At 31.8% G+C, this 22,017-nt stretch overlaps 1 protein-coding gene across 1 annotated transcript in view; it reads right to left on the minus strand.

The window, feature by feature from the left end:
* Nucleotides 1–1,583: 1,583 nt before the first annotated feature.
* Nucleotides 1,584–22,017, minus strand: part of LOC126889913 (uncharacterized) — a 29,745-nt gene continuing 9,311 nt past the window's right edge. Inside the window, exon 2 of the mRNA XM_050658637.1 lies at nt 1,584–2,284. Coding sequence (XP_050514594.1) covers nt 1,847–2,284 — 438 coding nt within the window. The 3' untranslated portion in view covers nt 1,584–1,846. The remainder of the gene's footprint in view (nt 2,285–22,017) is intronic.

Genomic DNA, 22,017 nt, shown 5'->3' on the forward strand with positions numbered 1-22,017 from the left:
TTATCAACTTTATTGTGTTTTAAACTATAAATGATAAAAGAAATAAAAAATTGACAAATCAAATTGTTAATATAATAACTTCATTGTCACCAAATGCAACCTTATACACAGTATTGCACTGTGTGTGGCCTAACTTTGGCGTATTAGTCTGAAAATTGTATTATATTTTTACAAAACTTTAAAGAATTATTGTTCGTAGAACAATTTTAACAGTTGTTTTCAATACAGATTTCAATCCTCTACAAATAGTTTCTTATGACTTTTGATGTAAAATAAATAGGAAAGCAGGAATTCAACAGGTTAAAATTTTACTTTTAGATTCCTATGGCCCGTTTTCCAATTCACCACCCGGTATACGTATTATGTATATCTCGTATACAGTTTTTCGACTATACTGAGACGTGTGTATGTCCGATCCTGACCAATTTGGCACCATTTGAAAGCGTAACTCAAGCGCTATTGATTTTGTGTATTTGCAGTTTTCCTGCCACTATTTGAACCTACGATACATACCCACACCCTTAGAAAAAAATGGAAGGTTGACATATCGATTGGATGGTTGACATATCGATTGGATGATTGACATATCGATTGGATGGTCTTTTCATAAACTTTAAGATGCCCATTTTAGCCAGGTTGACAGAATCTAAAACTTTGCGTCTAGTGTAGCATGTAAGGGGGTATGCGCCACTGGCGAGAACTGCCGTTCTCTGGGACATTTTAATAATCTTGCCCTAAATTACCGAAAAAATTAATGCGAAAAGTCACAGGAAACAGAAAACTCTTGTATTTTTTATAATTATATTTATATGTGATAACATGGCACTACGATATCATCAGACCATTAAAGAAATTAAATATAAAATTTATTGCAAATTTCCTTAAAGAATGTGGTTTTTAAGTGAGTGTCAGTCATGTAAGATCCTTAATTAGACCACTTAATTAGCAATAAGTGCCACGCTATGTCGAATTGTCAGAAATAGCACTAGTAAAAAACCGACGAAAAAAAATTTAATTAGGGCAGGCCAAGCATTTAATACCTATCATCCAGTAATAGGCTGCTGGGGATATTTTGTCTATTATTATTTTCATCGTGGATACGAGTTTCTTTATTAATAGTGTGCATTACATTGTACAGACATGGTGTTGAGAAGTACTGCGGCGTTTTAAACATAGTTTCAATCTGTTGGAATGTAAAATAATATTTAAATATTGTTTTATTTGCTATTAGATTAAAACTTAGACTTTTTTCTAGCAGGTGTCGCTAGGGCATCACTACCATTTCGTTCGTTGCAATTCGAGACTGGATGCCGGGGATTATTCTGGTTCAGTCAGAGAGAGCAGCATATGCACCTTCTGACGAGCGCGTAACAAGTTTCGAAATCGGTAGTGGTGCTTGCCGCACTATCTGATTGAACTAAAATATAATGCGGCTGTAGTTTCGTATTGCATACGGAATTGAAAATGTTTATTTTTTTTTTAATATTATATCTCTGGGAAGAGGCCTTGCAGTCGTCTTTGTAATGGGACAACTGACATAATTGGTCTACACAGCAGACAGGAGAAGTTACACAAACTGAACATAAAAAATGAAAAATTGTTACTTTTTTACATAATTAGTAATATTATAGTACAAGTTGATGTTTTGTTATTTACAAAAACATAAAAATTTGGCAATTATTAATAGCTTTGTTCCAACACGATACAAAACCGTTCTTGAATCGTTACGCGCATGCGCAATAACGGGTAATTATGTGCAGTAACACATTTTTCGTTACTGCGCATACTCGTAACCGTTCTATTTATATAAGAACTATTTTGTATCGAGTTGGAACAAACCTAATATTTACAGAAAATTATATTCCACCATGTGATTAAATATTGTTTTATACTTAATTTCCATCATTTTTTCATCAATTCGTACTTCATATTCAAGTTCTTTACCAGAATTAAACTCCTCGCACAATTTATTCATATCAGCTTTTTTCATATCTTCAGGAATCGCATATTTAACCACAAAAACTATCAGCGACATCATAAAACCAAAAAAACTGTATTCTTTCCATTCACTTTTAAGTTCCTCAAAGGATATGTACTCCTTGCAATTCAACATTGAACAAGTTTCAACCAGGCTCTTATGATACACCATCAGATACTCATCTAAATTATCGAGGACTTGTTTATCGCATCCTGAGTATAAAAAATAAGACAAGTCCTGTACAACTGAAGCTTTTGAGGATGCTTGAAAATCAATGAATTTCATGTCTTCGATTTTTCCATTTTTCTAAAAAACAAAAATAAAAATAAATATTTTTTATAACATTCTATACAGGGTGATCAACTTCTGTGACAAAGTCCAATATATCTGTTATTATACGATATATGAACAAAAGTTGTTAATAAAAGTTATAGACAACTTTAATATACACATTTTAAAATTAGTGATAAATATACAGGGTCCTCCATAACACTGTGCCAAACCAAAGTTATGTTTTTTTTTAAATGGAACACCCTATATTTTATTCAAAATTTGGTTTCTCTACATTTTACTGATTAAGAAGATGAAACACTTGTGTAGGTTATACTGAGTGTTTCAAAGTTATGAGTACTTTTATTAAAAATCATACTGATTTTTTGATCGCCCTGTATGATCCTAACAATGTAATATAAACTTATTTTTTTACTGCTGTTGACTGTCAATATTAAAGTAGTTTTGTAACAATGTACAACTTTTTTATCACTACACCAATTGTATACAGGGTAAGTCAAAATGTAAATAAAAGATATTCTTCATATTTTTAAATGGAACACCCTGTATTTTATATTACCATCGAAAAGTTCTATCGTTATACTTTCATATCTTTTGAATATTCCCTATACTTAAAGTTATTAGTTTTCGAGATATTTTAGTTTTATTGTTGATAGTGCTAAAGACTGGATTATATGCAAAATGCATATGCATATATATGCTGCATATTTCTCATGTTTTTCATAAATGCATATGCCTTGCATATTTGGAGATTTAAGAGCATATAAATGCATATTTTGATGGGAATTTACTCTACCCCATTTAAAAATAAGGTATATATTAGTAACATCAACATCCATTAAAATAAAATGTGAAAGTAAATATTTTGCTGTTAAGCTCCTTTGTTGTTGTACCCATAAACATAATGGGCGTTATTTATAGCTGCAGGTATCATTATCCGGATATTTAAGATTTATAGACTTCTCAGAATTTACAAATTACCTAAGTAAATACCGATTATATTTTGAATAACATTACAAATATTACCTGTACTTTCTGCTGGTGTCGGCCAACTATGAATTATTCTGGGAAAACCAACCAAAACGAAATTTTAAGGCAGCGTTGCCAATTTAGCTTATTTTATGCTAGATTTGGCATATTTTTGTGTTGTTTAGCTTATTTATTTCTTGTTTAGCATATAGCATATTTTCTAGCATATTAAATAATATAAAAATTATTTAGTAAAAATCGAAAATCTTCTAATTCAGAACAAATTTTTATGTTGGCCTTACAATTACTAAAACAACTTAGGAACTCTCTCACAGGAACTTGAAACTGATATCAGTGAGTCAAATCTGATTCCTAACAAAAAATGTTTAACCATTCACACATACACACCTACATCAGCAAATCCCTTCGCCTTCAATAATGTTTATATTAGTACTTATGTCTGTGGACCATGAGATTACTATTAACTACAGGATCATGTTTCAGCATTTTTTAAAACAAATAATTTATCTGTACTGGGTTATGCTTGCTATAGGGATTTTTTATTAGTTGATAATGGAATACCTACTGTTGAACTGATCATTCCATCATTCTTGTGAGGTTTGGCAAATACTATATTGGTCGAGTTGGCAACACTGTTTTAAGGGTAGGATAGATTATTTTATTTTATGAATGGTTAGTCTTAAATCAATCGCCGATTATTCAACTTTTGTGATTGCAAGTTATTGACTATACTGTGTAAAAAAATCATTTTATTATTATTGTGAAAATGCCTAAAGTAGCAAGGGAAAAATCAAGTCTTCTCAGAAGTTGGATTGGAAGTAACAATCATCTAAAAGTTATCGACAGTGAAAGTATGTTTTGCACCATTTGTGATAAAAAGGTAAGTTCTCCACTTCAATAGATTTTTAAACTTATCAAACTTCTTTGCACATCTATGTGTCTGTCTATTCTAAAATGACAAACCGTCCCATTTCTTCAAAAACTGTTTTTTAAAGTTCGCAACGGTTTGGCTTATACAGAGCGAGGTGTTGAGAGTGGCCCACCCTGTATACTACGGTACACTGACTGTACTTTATTGTTTGACGATTTCAATTTCACTTTGAGAAATAAAAAAAAATTGGGGGAGGTTTAAAAAGTTTGATCATTTTAATGTAGGTATCTATTTACGAAAACATCTAAAACATCATTATCATTATATTCCAGATTCCATGTCAAAAGAAATTCCAAGTAGTTCAACACATAAAAACTTCACTTCACCAAACTAAGCTATCAAAAAATGATAATAAACCTCGCCAGCAGATTCTACAGAACAGTTTGCAGATTCAGAATACGTCAGTTGGGCAAGAAACCTTTGCAAAGGATTTATGCCATTTTTTTTTGAACTGCAATATCCCTCTGCACAAGTTAGAACATAAATCGTGTCAAAACTTTTTAAAAACTTATTGCAAGATTAAAGATAAACCAGCTCAAATACCAAGTTCTTCAACTCTTCGGAAAAAATATGTCAGTGCATGTTACAAAGATGTGATGACGAGTATTAAAAATCAGTTAAAAGCCGATTATCTTTGGATTTCCGTCGACGAAACAACGGATACAAAGGGTCGACAAATTGCGAATCTAATTGTTGGAGTTCTTAACGACTCTGGCGATTTTAAAAACTCATACTTAATTAGTGTAAAATGTTTGGAAAAAACAAACTATGCTACAATAGCTAGATTTGTTAACGAATCCCTAACAAATTTTTTTTTACCTGATCAAGTACCATTTGAAAAAATATTATTAATGCTTAGTGATGCCGCCTCATATATGATGAAAGCTGCATCCAATCTTAAAATCTTTTTCCCTAATTTAATTCACTGTACATGTTTGGCGCACGGCCTAAACAGAGTTGCAGAGAAAGTTAGAATTGAATTTCCCAATGTAAACACCTTAATAAATAATGTAAAAAAAGTATTTCTGAAAGCACCACTACGTGTACAGGTATATAGGGAGATGCTTCCCGATATTCCTTTACCACCAGAACCAGTATTAACCAGATGGGGAACTTGGCTTAAAAGTGCTATATTTTTATCTGAACACTACGACGACATCAAAAGCGTTATTTCAAGTTTTGATCCGACTTGTACCGCTATTGATAACTGTCAAAATATTTTTAAAGAAAAGTCTATTAAAAATCAATTGTTGTATATAAAATCGAATTTCGATATCATTGAAAGTTCAATTACAAAATTAGAGGCTCAAAATTTATGTCTTCACAATAGTATGTCTATTGTTGATTCGGTTAAACAGAAAATAACAAATCTGAATGGGGAAATTGGAGTAAAAATTAAAGATAAACTTGATGACGTTTTAAACAAAAATGAGGGTTTCACTTTATTGCGTTCAATAAATAATATAATCAATTTTGGAAACTTCGATGAAAATATTAATATGGATCCGTCTCTAATAGCAAAGTTTAAATATGCCCCAATTACATCTTGTGACGTTGAGAGATCTTTTTCTGCCTATAAACAAATATTAACAGATAGAAGACATAATATTAGTTTAGAAAATATGAATCAATATATGATTATTTATTGTAACAATAAAAATATGTAAATTTGTTTTATTGTACTCTTTTTATAATATTAGTTTAGAAAATATGAATCAATATTGTAACAATAAAAATATGTACATTTATTTTATTGTACTCTTATTTATCTTGTGGTCAAAATAAAATATTTTGCCGTTTTATTTGTCACAAAACCTGAAGTTAAAAAATTATATTAAGAAATAATAATACAATTTGGTTTAAATTCAAACCTATTTATTTATTTTTATTATTTTTTATTTATTTATGTATTTAACGTAAACCATAAAATTATTCATATAAAAATAAGTGCATATATAAATGCATATTTGCATGTTAATTGTGCATATTCAGCTTGTTTTAAAATGCATATTGCATGCATATTTTAGACATTTTTTAGTGCATATTTTCCAGTCTCTAGGATAACTCATAGTGATGAGTTATCATTAACAATGAGTTAATGATTAACTCATAGTTTATTACAATAATTAATAATACCCTTAATATTAGAAACCTCCAATGATAATTATAATTAGACTGCATTTCATTTTTTCTCCAAGTTTCTGGTAAATTCTATACAATAACGACAATTTTATATTTACTAACAAAACGATATTAAAAAAAATACAAGATCCTTTGTAAAAGGTATATTTAAAATACCCCAATAAGGGTTACATCACAAAACAAAACGTTTTCGGATTAATAAGTAATCCATCATCAGTGTTAAGTGTTAAGCCAATAGCATGCATGCGTGAACCACCAAAAAGTTATGGGTGAAAACCCTTTGAAAGTTGTAAGATGTTAAATGATTTTTTTTTAGCCTTTTTTCTATTCGAAATGTCGAATAAAGGCCTCTCCCATTTCTCGCCATTCATCTCTGTTGTGTGTGAGGCGTTTCCACATTGGTCCTGCGACTCTTCTGATGTCATCGCTCCAGCGCATTTGAGGTCTTCCTCTTGGTCTCTTCGCTTCGTACGGTCGCCAGTTTCCAACTTCCTTGCTCCATCTACCATTTTCGAGACGTTCGTTGTGTCCAGCCCATTTCCATTTTAATTTAGCCGCTTGTTCCACGGCATCCCTTACTTTTGTTTTGTTTCGGGTTGCTTCGTGTGTTTGCCGATCTATTAGTGAGATACCAAGCATCTGTCGTTCCATGGCTCTTTGAGTTTTTCTAATCTTGTCCATGTTCATTTTTGTGAATGTCCAGGTTTGAGCTCCGTAAGTGAGAACGGGAAGGATACAAGAATCGAACACTTTGGTTCGAAGGTATTCTGGTATCTTTTTGCTTTTAGTATATATGAGAGTTTTCCGAATGCAGCCCATCCCATTCTTACTCGTCTGCTTATTTCGGTAGTTTGATTTTCTTTGTTTACCTTGATATTCTGACCTAGATATATATATTCTTTTACATGTTCCACTTTTGTTCCTTGGATGGTTATCGTTGGTTGATCATCTTTGTTAGACATTAGCTTAGTTTTGCTCAAGTTCATTTTTAGTCCTTTTTTTAAGGATTCTCTATGAAGCTCATCGATCATCACCTTCAGTTCTTTCCAGCTGTCGGCTATTAGTACCACGTCATCTGCATATCTTAGGTGGTTTAAATACTTTCCATTTATCGAGAGTCCCTTTGTTTCCCAATTTAATGATTTAAAGATGTCTTCAAGTGCGGCAGTAAATAGTTTTGGAGATATGGTGTCTCCCTGTCTTACTCCTCGGTTGATTTTGATTGGCCTAGTTTTCATGTCGTTATCCATCGTGACTACCATTTCAGCCTGTTTGTATATATTATGTATTAATATCCTATATCTAGAATCGATTCTGCTATTGACCAGTGCTTCCTCAATAGCCCATAATTATATGCTGTCAAAAGCTTTTTCGTAATCTATAAATGCTAAGCAGATTGGTAAGTTGTACTCGTTAGCTTTTTCCATTAGGATCTTTAGTGTGTGAAGATGGTCGCATGTACTGAAGCCTTTTCTAAAACCGGCTTGTTCTGCTGGTTGATATACATCGAACTTTGTTGTCAATCTATTTGTAATTATTTTTGTGAATGTTTTATAAAGTTGTGATAGTAGTGATATTGGACGATAATTTTTCAGATCTGTATTATCACCTTTTTTGTGTATTAAGATTGTGTTAGCAGTATTCCATTCCTTTGGTATGTTTCCTTTAAATAGGCATTTATTGAAAAGTATTTTTAGGTATCTGATAACTTCTTCACCGCCGTCTTTCAGCATTTCTGCCAGAATTCGATCGTTACCCGGTGCTTTATTTCTTTTAATTTCTTTAAGTGCATTTTCTATTTCTGCTTCGCTTATTTCGGGCATTAATTCAGAGTTTACGTTTGTTATTTGCCTTTTCAGATTTTGCTTTGAACAGTCGGGGGGATCGTTTTTTGAATGGTATAATTCAGTATAGAAGATTTCAATTATCTTCGATATCTGAGCTTTGCTTGTTTCTAGTTGGCCTTGTTGATTTTTTATAGCTATAATATTTTTCTTGCCTAATTTCGGTTTAGTATATTTCAGACTTCGATTTTTCTCTATCACTTCTTCTATATGGTCTTCTTGCTGTTTTCTAATGTCGTCTTTTATCTGTTTTCGTATGGCTCGGTTAAGTTCCTTGTATTCTGTGGTATTTCTTTTGTTTCGTGACAAGAGCTCTCTTCGTTGTTTCAGCATATTCTGCGATTCTGCACTTATTTTGGATTTTTTATTTTTATGACGGGTCGCTATTTCAGAGCTGGTATTCAATAGTTCTTTTGTTATAACTGAGTTAATTTTATTTATGCTGAGTTGTTCTAGATTCAGTGCTTGGGCGGTTTTTAATTTACTAGCATATTTTTCTTTATCGGCTTTTAGCTTTTCTGTATCTATTTGTGTCGTGTTCTTAAAGTTAGTTCTACGTTTGCTATACCCAATTCTAAGTTTAGCTCTAACCATTCTATGATCGCTTCCCAGAGAGACCGAATTAATTACTGTTACATCTTCTACGATATCTTTCTTGTTACACATGATGTAATCAATTTCGTTCCGTGTTTTTCCGTTTGGTGATAACCACGTCCACTTCCTTTGCGGTTTTTTCTTATAAAATGTGTTCATTGCAAAATATTTGTTGCTATGTAGGAAGTTCACAAGGGTTTCTCCTCTATCATTTCTAACACCATAGCCGAATTCACCAATATAGCTTTCAGTTTCTTCTAGTCGTTGTCCGATCTTAGCGTTGAAATCTCCTATTATTAGTGTATAGGTGCTGTGATAGCACGTGTTGGTTTCTATTATTTTCTTGTAGAACTCATCTATCTCTTCATCGGGATGTGTTGAAGTTGGGGCGTAAACTTGAATAATTTTTAGGGTGATTTTTTCGTGCATCTTAAATGATACTACATATTATTGATAATGATGGTAGATGTTGCAAATATTCCTGGATATAACCCAGGGAAACACAGGAATCTAACCCACGTGGATATGATTTGCAAGGAATAAACCTTACGTATTGAAAATTGAGTGTCAACTGTAAACATTAAGAAAACCAAGGCGATGTCAATCCGAAAAAAAAACAGAATGTTCCTCAACCTTGCACAATTTAGAAGAGGTCAAACATATATAAGTACCTGGGTGTTGTAAACTAGAATAGAATAGGCCAGAAAATCTTTCGAATAAATCAAAAAACTGTTATGTGATTTTTGAATAAAACTCTAAATTCGACTTTCTTTATCAAAATGCTAAGTCTGGTCGACTCTTCTCTATGCAGATGAAACTTGGACCCTTAAAACAGTAACTGTAAATAATTTAGAGGCCTTTGAAATGTGGATCTACCGAAGGATCCTCAAAATTTCATGGACATCGCATATCTCAAACAAAGAAGTGCTGCATAGAATAAGCAAAGAACGAGAACATTTCAACAAAGTGAAAGTTAGGGAAACATCATACCTAGGCCACATACTGATCAACAATAAGTACCAATATTCTCAAGTAATAGTGGAAGGAAAGATCGAGGGAAGGAGAGGACTAGTAAGAAAAAGACTATCGTGGCTAAGAAACATCAGACAATGGACAGGGCTAAATTTTGAAAAGCTAATATGAACAGCTGAAGATAGACAAGAATTTGCAATTGTATCATTGTGGAGAAGGCACTTTAGAAAAAAAAAGGAATATTATAATTTTATGAAATATTTGAAGAAGTGGAAATAATAAAGGAAGTCAGACAGTACGTATATTATATAGGGCTGCAAAGCCAAAAACATGAGTTCTTTGTGTTTGACATCGAGGAAAAAGCGAAATTCAAACAAAATATCGAAGAGGACTACAAAGAATCAAGTAGTAGTGGATAGGGATGGGAAAAACCGTTTTTTTACTTAGCAGTAACCGGTTTTACCGGTTGTTTTTTGTCACGGTTATAACCGGTTTTTCTTTTTAATGTAACAACCGATGGAAAACCGGATAAGTTACCTTAGATACCTTAATAGTTACCGGATAATAAAAAATAATGAATTCCGAGAAAAAATACTGTGTGTTTAGATTCATCAATAATTCTTGATAAGTTTAATGTTTATATTCGTTAATGACTCTCACGCTCACTGAAATATGTTTAAGAAATGTGATAAGCTGAACTAGCTATTTTGATGAACTTGAGAATAAGCAGGTCATGTTTGCTAAATTGGGAATCCTATTAAAGATTGATATTAAAAGATATTAGTATCAATATCAATCAGCTGTGTACTGTGCAGAATGTGCAGTGATAGTTATATGATTTCTAATAAATGCTATACCTACGCAAGGAGTCAGTGGAATCATTAAAAAAAATTTTAAAAATAAAACAGATTTGTGTATCTTGTATATAATGTGATTTTTTTTTTTTGAAAATACAACAAATTTGCAAAACCTTTAGGACAATAATACATCCAGTTCAGAATTTTAATAATGATTCATTATTATTTGTTTTTACTAGTTTTACTATTTTTGATGTTACATTTTTGTTTTTATAATTCATATACATGTATACCTAGACGTTATAGCCTTATTTACTTCATTATTAAATTATTACGTTTATAGTCTTATAAATAAGTACCCAATTTCACTACCTAACTTTCATTAGGTTAGTTTATTATTATAACGGGTGTAACCGAAAGGTAGGTCATAAATTAAGTCACATACATACTTATTCTGGGACCAAAAATAGATCGATTTAACCTAATTTACCTTGGTACAAATGTGCACTTAAAAAAATTACAGCTCTTTGAAGTTACCAAATGAAAATTGATTTTTTCCAATATATCGAAAACTGTAAGATTTTATATTGAAAATAGACATTATGGAGTATCACAAACTAAAGTGCAATGTATATGTGACGTTTTAACTTATTGGGTATTGTATATTGATTCAAAAAACCTAAAACCGGTTTTTGGAATAACCGGTTTTTGGCCGGTTATAACCGCCAGTTTAAACCGTAAATTAAAAAAAGAATGTGTGTGTACTTTGTACGCACGTAAGAAGTTATACTTCTATTATATGATTTAAACGAAATTAATATACTTTTTATTTATATTTTGTTTAAATATTAAACTAATTTATACTTACTACTTCTCAAACATTTTTATTAGAACAGTGCCAAAAATTAAAATAATAAAAGAATAAAACACACACAAACACATTAAACAAGCCACAAATGATGTCTGAACATTAATTGTAGAAAATTTTTTAACTAAATACGTATTTTCTGAAAATACAATTATATAATAAATATACTTACAATCATAAAATGTATTAAAAAAAACAAAAAAGAAAGTTTCTATTGGGACTCGAACCAGCGCTGATAAGAGCGGTTGGTATTGGAATTCATTCGCCTTCTCCGCTTAGCTACGGACACTATGTGTCATTATTTACGAAGATCGACTAACTAAACGGATTAAACTTGTGATATTTTGATATTTTGAAAATTGATCAAATTATTTTAATTTTGAATTGAAATGATTTAGAATTGAAAAAACATAGAGTAAAAAAACAATATATTAGGTGAATATTGATAGAAATTTTGATGGTAATCAAATTATATAAATAAAAGTATTACATACTATGTATTTTGGCAGATCAAATAGGTAGGTTTATACCCATGATACATTAACAATTATTACGTACCTGTTGCTTTTAAAAACTATTTAAAAGTCACTACAATATTATAAACTTTTTTGTTTCTGTCCTCACAACAATAAAACTAATATATTATACATTTGTTTACCTTTACCTTTACCTCCAAACCACAGCTGCCATATCGGATAATTTTTGACATGTCATTTGAACATCCAATCAGAACAAAGTTTTAATGCGCATGCGCCGGGCTAATAGGTTTTAACATATAAAAAAATCACCCTCTATCGCCGGTAAAGAAGTATAACTTCAAAAACCGGTTTAACCGAAAACCGGTGTTTTGTCAACAACCGCCATCCCTAGTAGTGGATACTAAAAGATGGAAAAAGAGGTCTATACATGGGAAGAATAATAGAAAAACTGTATTGGAGCGTAAAAGAACGTAATAAAATAATTTAGAGGTAAATAGCCAGTAATTAGAGATATTGTAGTTGTCAAAACTGTTCTGAGTGAGGAAAAGGAATATGGTGTGCTGTAGCTAATACTGAAGATAAGTACTCGTAAAATTTTCGGCGACAAAAATTCTCAGTAAACATAAAAAGCACCCCTACCACATACAGTTTTATGAAGAATTGACGGTCGATGATTATCAAGATTATTATTATTTTTTTGGAGTTGAGGCTACATTTCACAAAAAACAAACATTCAATCGGCATAATTTTCATTACTATGCACCAACACAAGTAGTCCCTACTTTATTAACAGTCATCGTCAATTAGGCGGTCTATAAACGTTTAAGGTTTTAATAATAATAAATGATGGTTTTGCTTGTTTTCGATTCAGAGGGTTGCACACCAGCTAGACAGGCCCTGTTTCTACCCTTTCAGGCGTCATCAGTAGCTTTCCAAAGTGTGCCCACCAAAAAATTGAAGAATCTCAGATGCAGAATCCACCAATTTAATAAATTAAAATGGTAGATAGTATTTTAAAACTGAGATTTTTCGTGTTTGAAAGTTCTTACTGGTACATCCTTAATCTGCGACTTTTTCAATTAATAAGACAGCAGACGACGAATATAGAAAACGAAAGGGAAACGATCACATTTCGCTTTCATTCGTCTAGGAAAAACGGACAGCAGAGGAACTTTCAGTACTCAAATCCGAGTAAAGGAAATAAAAATAATAAATGATGGTTTTGCTTGTTTTCGATTCAGAGGGTTGCACACCAGCTAGACAGGCCCTGTTTCTACCCTTTCAGGCGTCATCAGTAGCTTTCCAAAGTGTGCCCACCTCTGAACCGAAAAATAGCTCCACCATCATTTTAAAGGGAATTTGAGATTCTGCATCTGAGATTCTTCAATTTTTTAGTAGATGTCGCTGTATCGCGTCTGATGGGAAATTTGAATTATTTTTCAGATTCCCTTTAAAATGATGGTGGAGCTATTTTTCGGTTCAAAGGTGGGCACACTTTGGAAAGCTACTGATGACGCCTGAAAGGGTAGAAACAGGGCCTGTCTAGCTGGTGTGCAACCCTCTGAATCGAAAACAAGCAAAACCATCATTTATTATTTTTATTTCCTTTACTCGGATTTGAGTACTGAAAGTTCCTCTGCTGTCCGTTTTTCCTAGACGAATGAAAGCGAAATGTGATCGTTTCCCTTTCGTTTTCTATATTCGTCGTCTGCTGTCTTATTAATTGAAAAAGTCGCAGATTAAGGATGTACCAGTAAGAACTTTCAAACACGAAAAATCTCAGTTTTAAAATACTATCTACCATTTTAATTTATTAAATTGGTGGATTCTGCATCTGAGATTCTTCAATTGTTTAAGGTTTTATTTTTGGGGACTATGTGATTGGCCCACACTTTTTTGACGTCCGCCATTTTTTGACGACATTTTTGGTGCTGTATACTGGTTTTTCTGAATTTTATGTATTTGCCATTATTATTACCAAATCTTCCAATTAATGTTCAACAATAGTACATTGTTTACCGGGTAGGAAAAGCTTAACATTCCTGGACGACTGTGAAGATTGCTAAGTCGAGGCGCAAGCCGAGACTTAGCAACACAGAGTCCAGGAATGTGGCTTTTCCTACGAGGTAAACATACTATTTTTCCGCAAATCGTTTAAAATTCGACAGATATTGATTGATTTAAAAAAAAAACGCGATAATTTTATTCCCAAATAAATGGTGCTTTGAAATTCCTAATAAAATTACTTGGGTTACTATGGAAACGTATTGAGGTTGAATTGTCAAACTTGACGCTTATAAATTTAATTGCTGGTGTTCTCGAAAGTAAAATGATAAGTGATGATGAAATTTCCATTCCTGGGACTCCTCCAGAGCTGGTTGAGGCAGTGAATACTGCTTCATTAGAATTATAGTCAAAGAAATCAAGAGAAAAGTACGAAAATGCATACAGACGTTTTATATATTTATGTAGAACACTAACAACTGTACGGAAATATCATTTCCTTACAGTAAGGAAATGACATTTCCTTACAGTAAGGAAGTCCTGACTTTTTCTTCAAGAAAGTTTGACAGGAATGTCAAAATTTCCTGGCGATTTGCGGAAAAGAATAATAATCATATAAATAGCAAAAATATGAATATCGGTTACAAACTTTAATACACGTTAGAGGTGGACATTTTGAACATTTATTTTAGACTTATTCCTAAAGAGCCTAGGTGCAAAATTTGTGGCCAATGCTTTTAAAGTGCATTAATTTCTTTCAAATCCTAAGAAAACTAATAAGTATTTTTAAAAAATTTTACCGCAGAATGAAAAATTAGGTACATTATTACCGAGGGCTTAGAAGTCCCTGAAAAATTATATAGGGTGTCCCAAAAGTAGTGGAACGGTCGAATATTTCGCGAACTAAACAACGGATCGAAAAACTGAAAAACATGTTTTCATTTATTTTCAAAAATCTATCCAATGACACCAAACACCAACCCCCATTACACCCCCTGGAGGTGGGGTGGGGGGTAACTTTAAAATCTCAAATGGAAACCCCTAGTTTTTCTTACAGATTTGGATTCTTTACGTAAAAGTAAGCAACTTTTATTCAAGGCATTTTTTCGAACTGTGGATAGATGGCGCTATAATTGGGAAAAACAATTTATCCTGATACCATAGGTAAATTATAGAAACGGTCTAATATCTCGAGAAATATACTTCCAAATGAGAAACCGAAAAACAGGTTTTTAATATTTTTCGAAAACCTATCGATAAACATCAAAAATGACCCTCCAACCCACCCCCTGGAGACAGGGTGGGGGTAAATTTCAAATCTTAAATAGCAACCCCCACTTTTTATTGCAGATTCGAGTTCGTCATTAAAAATTAAGCAACATTTATTCGAAACATTTTTTAAAATTGCTGATAGATGGCGCTAATAAATCGTATTTTTCCAATTAAAGCGCCATCTATCAACAATTCTAAAAAATGTTTCGAATAAATGTTGCTTAATTTTACATGACAAATCCGAATCTGTAATAAAAAGTGGGGGTTGCTATTTAAGATTTTAAAGTTACCCCCTACCCCACCTCCAGGGGGTGGGTTGGAGGGTCATGTTTAGTGTTATTCGATAGGTTTTCGAAAAGTATTAAAAACCTTTTTTTCGGTTTCTCATTTGGAAGTGTATTTCTCGAGATATTAGACCGTCTCTATAATTTACCTATGGTATCAGGATAAATCGTTTTTCTCAATTATAGCGCCATCTATCCACAGTTCGAAAAAATATCTTGAATAAAAAATGGTTACTTCTACGTAACGAATCCAAATCTACAAGAAAAACTAGGGGTTTCCATTTGAAATTTTAAAGTTACCCTCCACCCCACCTCCAGGAGGTGTAGTAGGGGTTGGTGTTTGGTGTCATTGGATAGATTTTTGAAAATTATTGAAAACGTATTTTTCATTTTTGCGATCCGATCTTTAGTTCGCGAAATATTCGACCGTTCCACTACTTTTGGGACACCCTGTATAAAGTTTATTTTAATAAGTTACATGGATGAAAAGACAAAATGAGAAAATTTAATGTGATTTTAATTTCAAATATCTCATTCAAAGGAAACTTTTGGTTTATTTTTTTTTTTTTCTTCCTTATTGGCTTTGGATTACTTGATCCATTCAGCCAATTGGTTTATTTTATTTCTCTTATTTTTTTATCCTTATGGGACTTTCAGTCCTCGCTAATAATGCAATCTTTTATTCTACGTTGAAATTTTTCAGAAATATTTATTCGTTTTTTCAGGATTCAAAAAAAATAATGCACTTAAAAATTTTGCTCCGAAATTTTTTGCCTATGCTCTTAATATCACATTAATTGATACATTGACATATTGCAACGGTTTATATTTTGTATTAGTTATTTATTAAATAACAATAATTATATTACCACACAAAACTAAATCATTTCTACTTAAAAAAAATTGAAGGCACTCCCGAAATTTGAAGAAAACTAGAAATTTTTAGGAAACTAATATAATTAGGTAGAACATATTTGAATAACATATTTAGGGTTGTACCTTTTAAAAATACAAGAAGATAAATTCGTTAACTGTTTAACCTTCGGATGACCAAGCGCGGGAAATTGTGACTCCAGCGTAGGTTTTTCTTTAATAAATTCAAAAGTATTTTCAATTTTTAACTCATTATTTTTTTATTTGACTTTAATATCATTCTAGATATCCTCATATTTTGAAATAAAAAAATTCCCTATATTTTACGAATAAAAAATATATTCTGAAGTTGATGTTTAGTAAAATACCGTCTATTATGTGTAATTCCAAGTAGTTTTACGCTAATGACGTCGACTTTGCAAAGTAACAAGACACTTACTCAACATACACACTACACATGACACTAATATTCATGTTGTGACTGGCTGAATGACATAAAGTCCATGCCATAAAAATAAAAAAAAATAAAAAAAAAATAAAAAAAAACTTAATTTTTTTGTTAATTGTCATTTTTGACATTTTTGACCTGGGGTCATTTTTTCCCCCCGTTGGTCATCCGTGTAACAAAAAAAGGTTGGTCATCGGAAGGTTAAAGACACTTACGCCATATTTAAACATCATATTATTACTCCAACAATCTCCATTAGTTATTACTCCATAATTACCCGTATATGTCACAGAATTCTTGTAAAGATCCACAAAATATTTTGTAAATTTCTCCAAAGCCTCTGTAACTTTGGAATCTTTGCTTGAACCAAAATACCCTTCACATTTCTTGACGGCGTCTTTCAAGCAAGAAACAAATAGTTTTCTATCTCCCTGAATTTTCCAATAAGGAGATAACATTTTACAAAATTCGTTGAAATTAGCTGGATATTTTGCTTTATAAGCAAAAGATAATCCATGAAATTTTCCATATTTTAATAAGATATATTTCACTTCTTCATTACTAAAACTCGCAGTTTTTTCAATTGTTTCAAACTGCTGTGTCATGAGTAGAGAGCGGAATATATGCAAAGTGCATATAGATGCATATATTGCATATTTTCAGACAACAAACACAACATTGCATATTTAAGCTAAACACGATTTATTTTGCATATTTTAAAAATAAATAATACAAAAGTTTAAAATTTTCCTCTCTTTGTTGGAATTTTATAACTTCGATATGAACGAGCTCGTTATTTATCTATCTATCGCTCATCTGGACTTTCCCATTACTACCTGAATTTAACAATTATGGGTGTTCCCAGAAAAATATTGTTTCATTAGCGTAGCAAGTCGTAGGTACCTACCCGCTTTTAAGGGTCTAATAATTATTTTGTCAGTTTCCGGCCAACATTTGTTTAAAGTAAACGTTGTATCGTATTTAGTGTTTTTGAAGTGATTGGTATATATTAAATTTAAATATGTCTACCATTCAAAAAAGCGCTTGGATAAAGTGTTTTCCCGAGTTAAAGCTAAGTGGAGACAAAGTATTTTGCAAGGCCTGTTCCAAAATCGTAAGTTACATTCATTTTCACATTTCCTTTTTTAAATGAGGAACTGACAAACAAAAGCATCATGTCCCACAAAAGAAATTTTTCTGGAAAGAGTGTTTTTATTCGACAAATTCGACTTTCGAATTCGATTAAATTTACTTCTATAAAGACGGACATAGAGAGAAGCATCAAAATACAAAAATCCATCAAATTGTAGACAATTCCGCTTTTGTTCTTCAGCTTAAGTAACGTACTTTGTTCTTTAAGTAACGTACAAATTGCTAAATAACTTATGTTCATAAAAGTTAATTTTAGTTTTTTACCAGATCTAATAAAGTCATTATAACAAAGGAATTTACAATTAAGTGATTCGGTTAATCTTGTTAACACTTTTTCTGCTCATTGCCAAAAAATTCCCGGAAATACAGGGATTACAATTAGAAATAAATTAAAAAATGTTTTAGAAAAAAATGAGGTCTTCGATTGTTTGAGGAAAGTTGTACGTATTTTTGAAGGCAACTTTTCTGAAGATCTTACGACTTAATATATTGTTTTATTTTTGAATATTTTTAATATGCATTTGCATATTTAGACAAATTTAGAAAAAATACCTGCATATTTGTAGTAAAAGTAATGCATATATATGCGCATATTTTGGTAATGTTGTGTTGCATATATTCCGCTCTCTAGTCATGAGGTTTTCCATTATAAGACACTCCTTATCCTTATGTACATCCGTAGCAAAGCATTTAGGAATATTATTAAGTCGATGAATATTAGGCAACGTCTTTTGTAGTTTGCACAGTTCAGGCCAAATTCTGTTATAAAAGTAGCTCTCATTTTTGTACAACGTGTGAACAGGTATCGCATCTCTTACATTCTGGTTAAAATTGGACTGTTTCACTACAATATCCAATCCTTTGGTACGTTGTTTATTAGTTGTGCTTATAAATATAACGTTACCTGGAAAACCTTCTCCATTATCCATTTGACTGGTAGAGGTTATTTCTGGATCAGTAAAACCTTCATTTACAGCGATGTTTTTTAATATAGTCAGTACTTCCGTATATAATGACTCCATTCTTAAATAACTTATGCCTGGTTGCACCAACAGATTTTAAGCTCCAGCTTAGCTAAGCTCTACTTGTAGATAGGGCCTATTGAGTATCACTTACGTTGCAGCATAATTTTAGATTCTTACCTTATTATCAATTATATCTATTATTATATTATGGTATTCTTATTGTAATATATTATAATTATATTATATTAATTCTTATGATATTCTCGACTTAAGTCTAAGATCTGTTGGTGCAACCGGGCATTAAAACTTTTTCCCAAGTTCTGTAACAATATGTTCATCACCACATGCGATTCACTAAAAACTACACTTTTCAATGTCATGATAGTTATATGATTAAATGATGCACTTTTTAGATAATTTGTCTAGTGTAAATAATTTTCTATGTTAATCTAACCTTCAAGTTCAGTAAGTATGCAATTAACTCTTATGCATACTGCATGCGTAAACCAACGCATCAATTCATTGTTGGCTAAAAACCGATACTATTCACAATTGCCAAAATACAGGGTGCGGCATTATTCGTTTATCGTACGCGATACGAAAAAAAGGGTCTATCCCAGTGGTGGGCAAAGTGCGGCCCGCGGGCCGCATGCGGCCTTTTAGACATTTTTTTGCGGCCCGAGGAGAAAAAATGAATTATTTTCATTTCAAGAGTTTGTCCAATTATTGCTTATATTAATATTTAAATATAGATAGATAATGCAGCTATTAATATTATCACTTTCGCAGCGGGTGATTTTTCCGCAAATTTTCAACCTAACGCGGGCAATGATATGGGTTTTTGGCACAGAGATTTATCGGCTCCCTCAATGGAATCCATGAAATTTCAACAAATGAAAATGATATTTTTCTACGAGCGTGCAAAAATGTCTACTTTCGCGCACGAATTTTAGTTTAGAAAGTTTTACTCTTCCGCACGCGTGTTACTTTTCCTCACGCGTTTTACTTTCCCGCACGCGTGTTAATTTAGATATGTTAATATGGCCTTAAAGTAATTATAATACATGCAATAAACGAATATTTAGATATTATTTACTAATTTATTTCAAATGTATCTTATTGTGTCCATGTTTTAATGAAATTAACGCGAGAATTCGATGAAATAAAATAATTTTGACATAATATTCGAAAGTCAAATCAGTAGACAATAACAGTCGTTTTGAATCGTCGTCATGGAAACCAAGATCGTCGTCATGCTAACCAATTATGCTGAAATTTTGGTTTTGACAACCTTGTCAAAGAATTAATTTGTGTATGTATTTTCATATTAATTATATTAATTGATTAATATTTGGTAATTTTTTAAAGACTCGTAGAAAAAATATTGTTCTTAACGCTTGCAGAAAGTCTCTTTTCCGCACTCGATTGCTTGCCGAACTCCCGCTTCGCGTCGTTCGGCAAACTGCAGTCGCGTGCGGAAAAGTATGTCTTCCTGTACTTGTTAGGAAAATAACTATTTCGAAGTAGTTAGGAACTGTGTGGAAAATTTTGAATTAACCGTAACCACCTAGTAAGAGTAACAACTGACGGAGCACCTAATTTAAGAAGAGCAAATATTTGTAATATTGAGAAAATTAAAGATTACGTTCAACAGTTTCCAGAACATGATTTATTATTCTTCACTGCATAATCCATCAGCAGATATTGTGCAAAAGTGTTTTGCAAGTGGGCAATGTCATTTCAATTAAAGCTAATATTGTTAACTGTATTAGTTCAATAGGATTAAATCATTGTGAATTCAAAACATTTTTGCAAGAGTTAGAGACAGAACATACTGATGTCTTATACCACAATCGACAATCATATTCGATCATTAATTTTAGAAAAGGTTCTTAAAAGATGCTGTGAATTAGGAGAGGAAATTATTTAGAAATTAAACACTGCTACTTTGCTAAATTTATAAGTGTTGATCGCAAAATGAAACTTTTGTAATGAAATTCAAAATATTCATTGATCATATAAAAGAGAAAGAATTAGTCCAATTATTTCCTAATAATTTTGTTTAGTTCGGATCTGGATTATTCTTGTGATTAGAAGTTGGGTGGTTTGGATTTTAAATGAGAGATATATATGTCAAATATCAAAAAATATACAAGGTGGTTCTAAAGTTATGCTTCCAGAAAGACATGGGCAAAATCGATAAAACACCCTGTAACTCAGTTATAAAAATTATTGACCCAATAAATGTAGTATATTCTAGAACCGCCTTAGTGACCTTTATTCACAATTTAAGTATTCCCGTTTCTCAATGAAACACCCTGTATAGTTGAGGCAAATACCGTGCTTAAATAAGTGCGAATGTGGTATAGGGGGGTAGGGATATGGTTTGAAAATTTTGAATATTTCTATTTTTTTATTATTTTGTATAAAAGTATATAATTTCAAAAATATTCTCTGAAAATTTCAGTTTGACCGTAGGAAAACTACCAGAAATACAGCATGTTTAATATCCCTACCTTCGACTCGCTTTGCAGCAGCTTGTTGAGCGTAGTGAGAAACGTTCAACAGCTGTTCCATTTTATTTTGTAAATTACTCTGCGATTTAAAGACATATTCCAATGTGCATCACTTTACGATTTGACAGACAGAAGAAATTGAAAATAAAAGTTGTCAAAACTAAACGTGTTTTTCTCAAAACTGCTCAACTGCTTTTTATAGGCGGTGGACATTGTAACTCAAAGGCTACTTGACAGATCCACCTAAAATTTTTCATATATTTTCTTTAGACATTTCGTGAGGTATCAATAACACATGTGTTCACTTTCACTATTTCGGTATTTTCACTTCTGAGTGATATCAAAAACGCAAAAATCATAAGCTAATAAAATATTTTTGCATTTTTTGTTTCATAAATATGATCCAATAACGAGTTCTGATGTCTACTGAAAAATTCATTTTGTTTAGGTGTCGGTAAAAATTTGCCACCGTTGGCTTATTTTTCAATAGTTGGTATTGAAAAATTTTTTTCGGATATTCTTTGAATTGTACTGAATATGTTTATTTAATTTAAAAATACAATAATTCAAATTCAATAGTTTCAAACAAATAAAAAAAATTGCTTAACTACCCCCCC

Source organism: Diabrotica virgifera, chromosome 8 (genome assembly GCF_917563875.1).
Source record: "Diabrotica virgifera virgifera chromosome 8, PGI_DIABVI_V3a".
Classification (NCBI taxonomy): Eukaryota; Metazoa; Arthropoda; class Insecta; order Coleoptera; family Chrysomelidae; genus Diabrotica; species Diabrotica virgifera.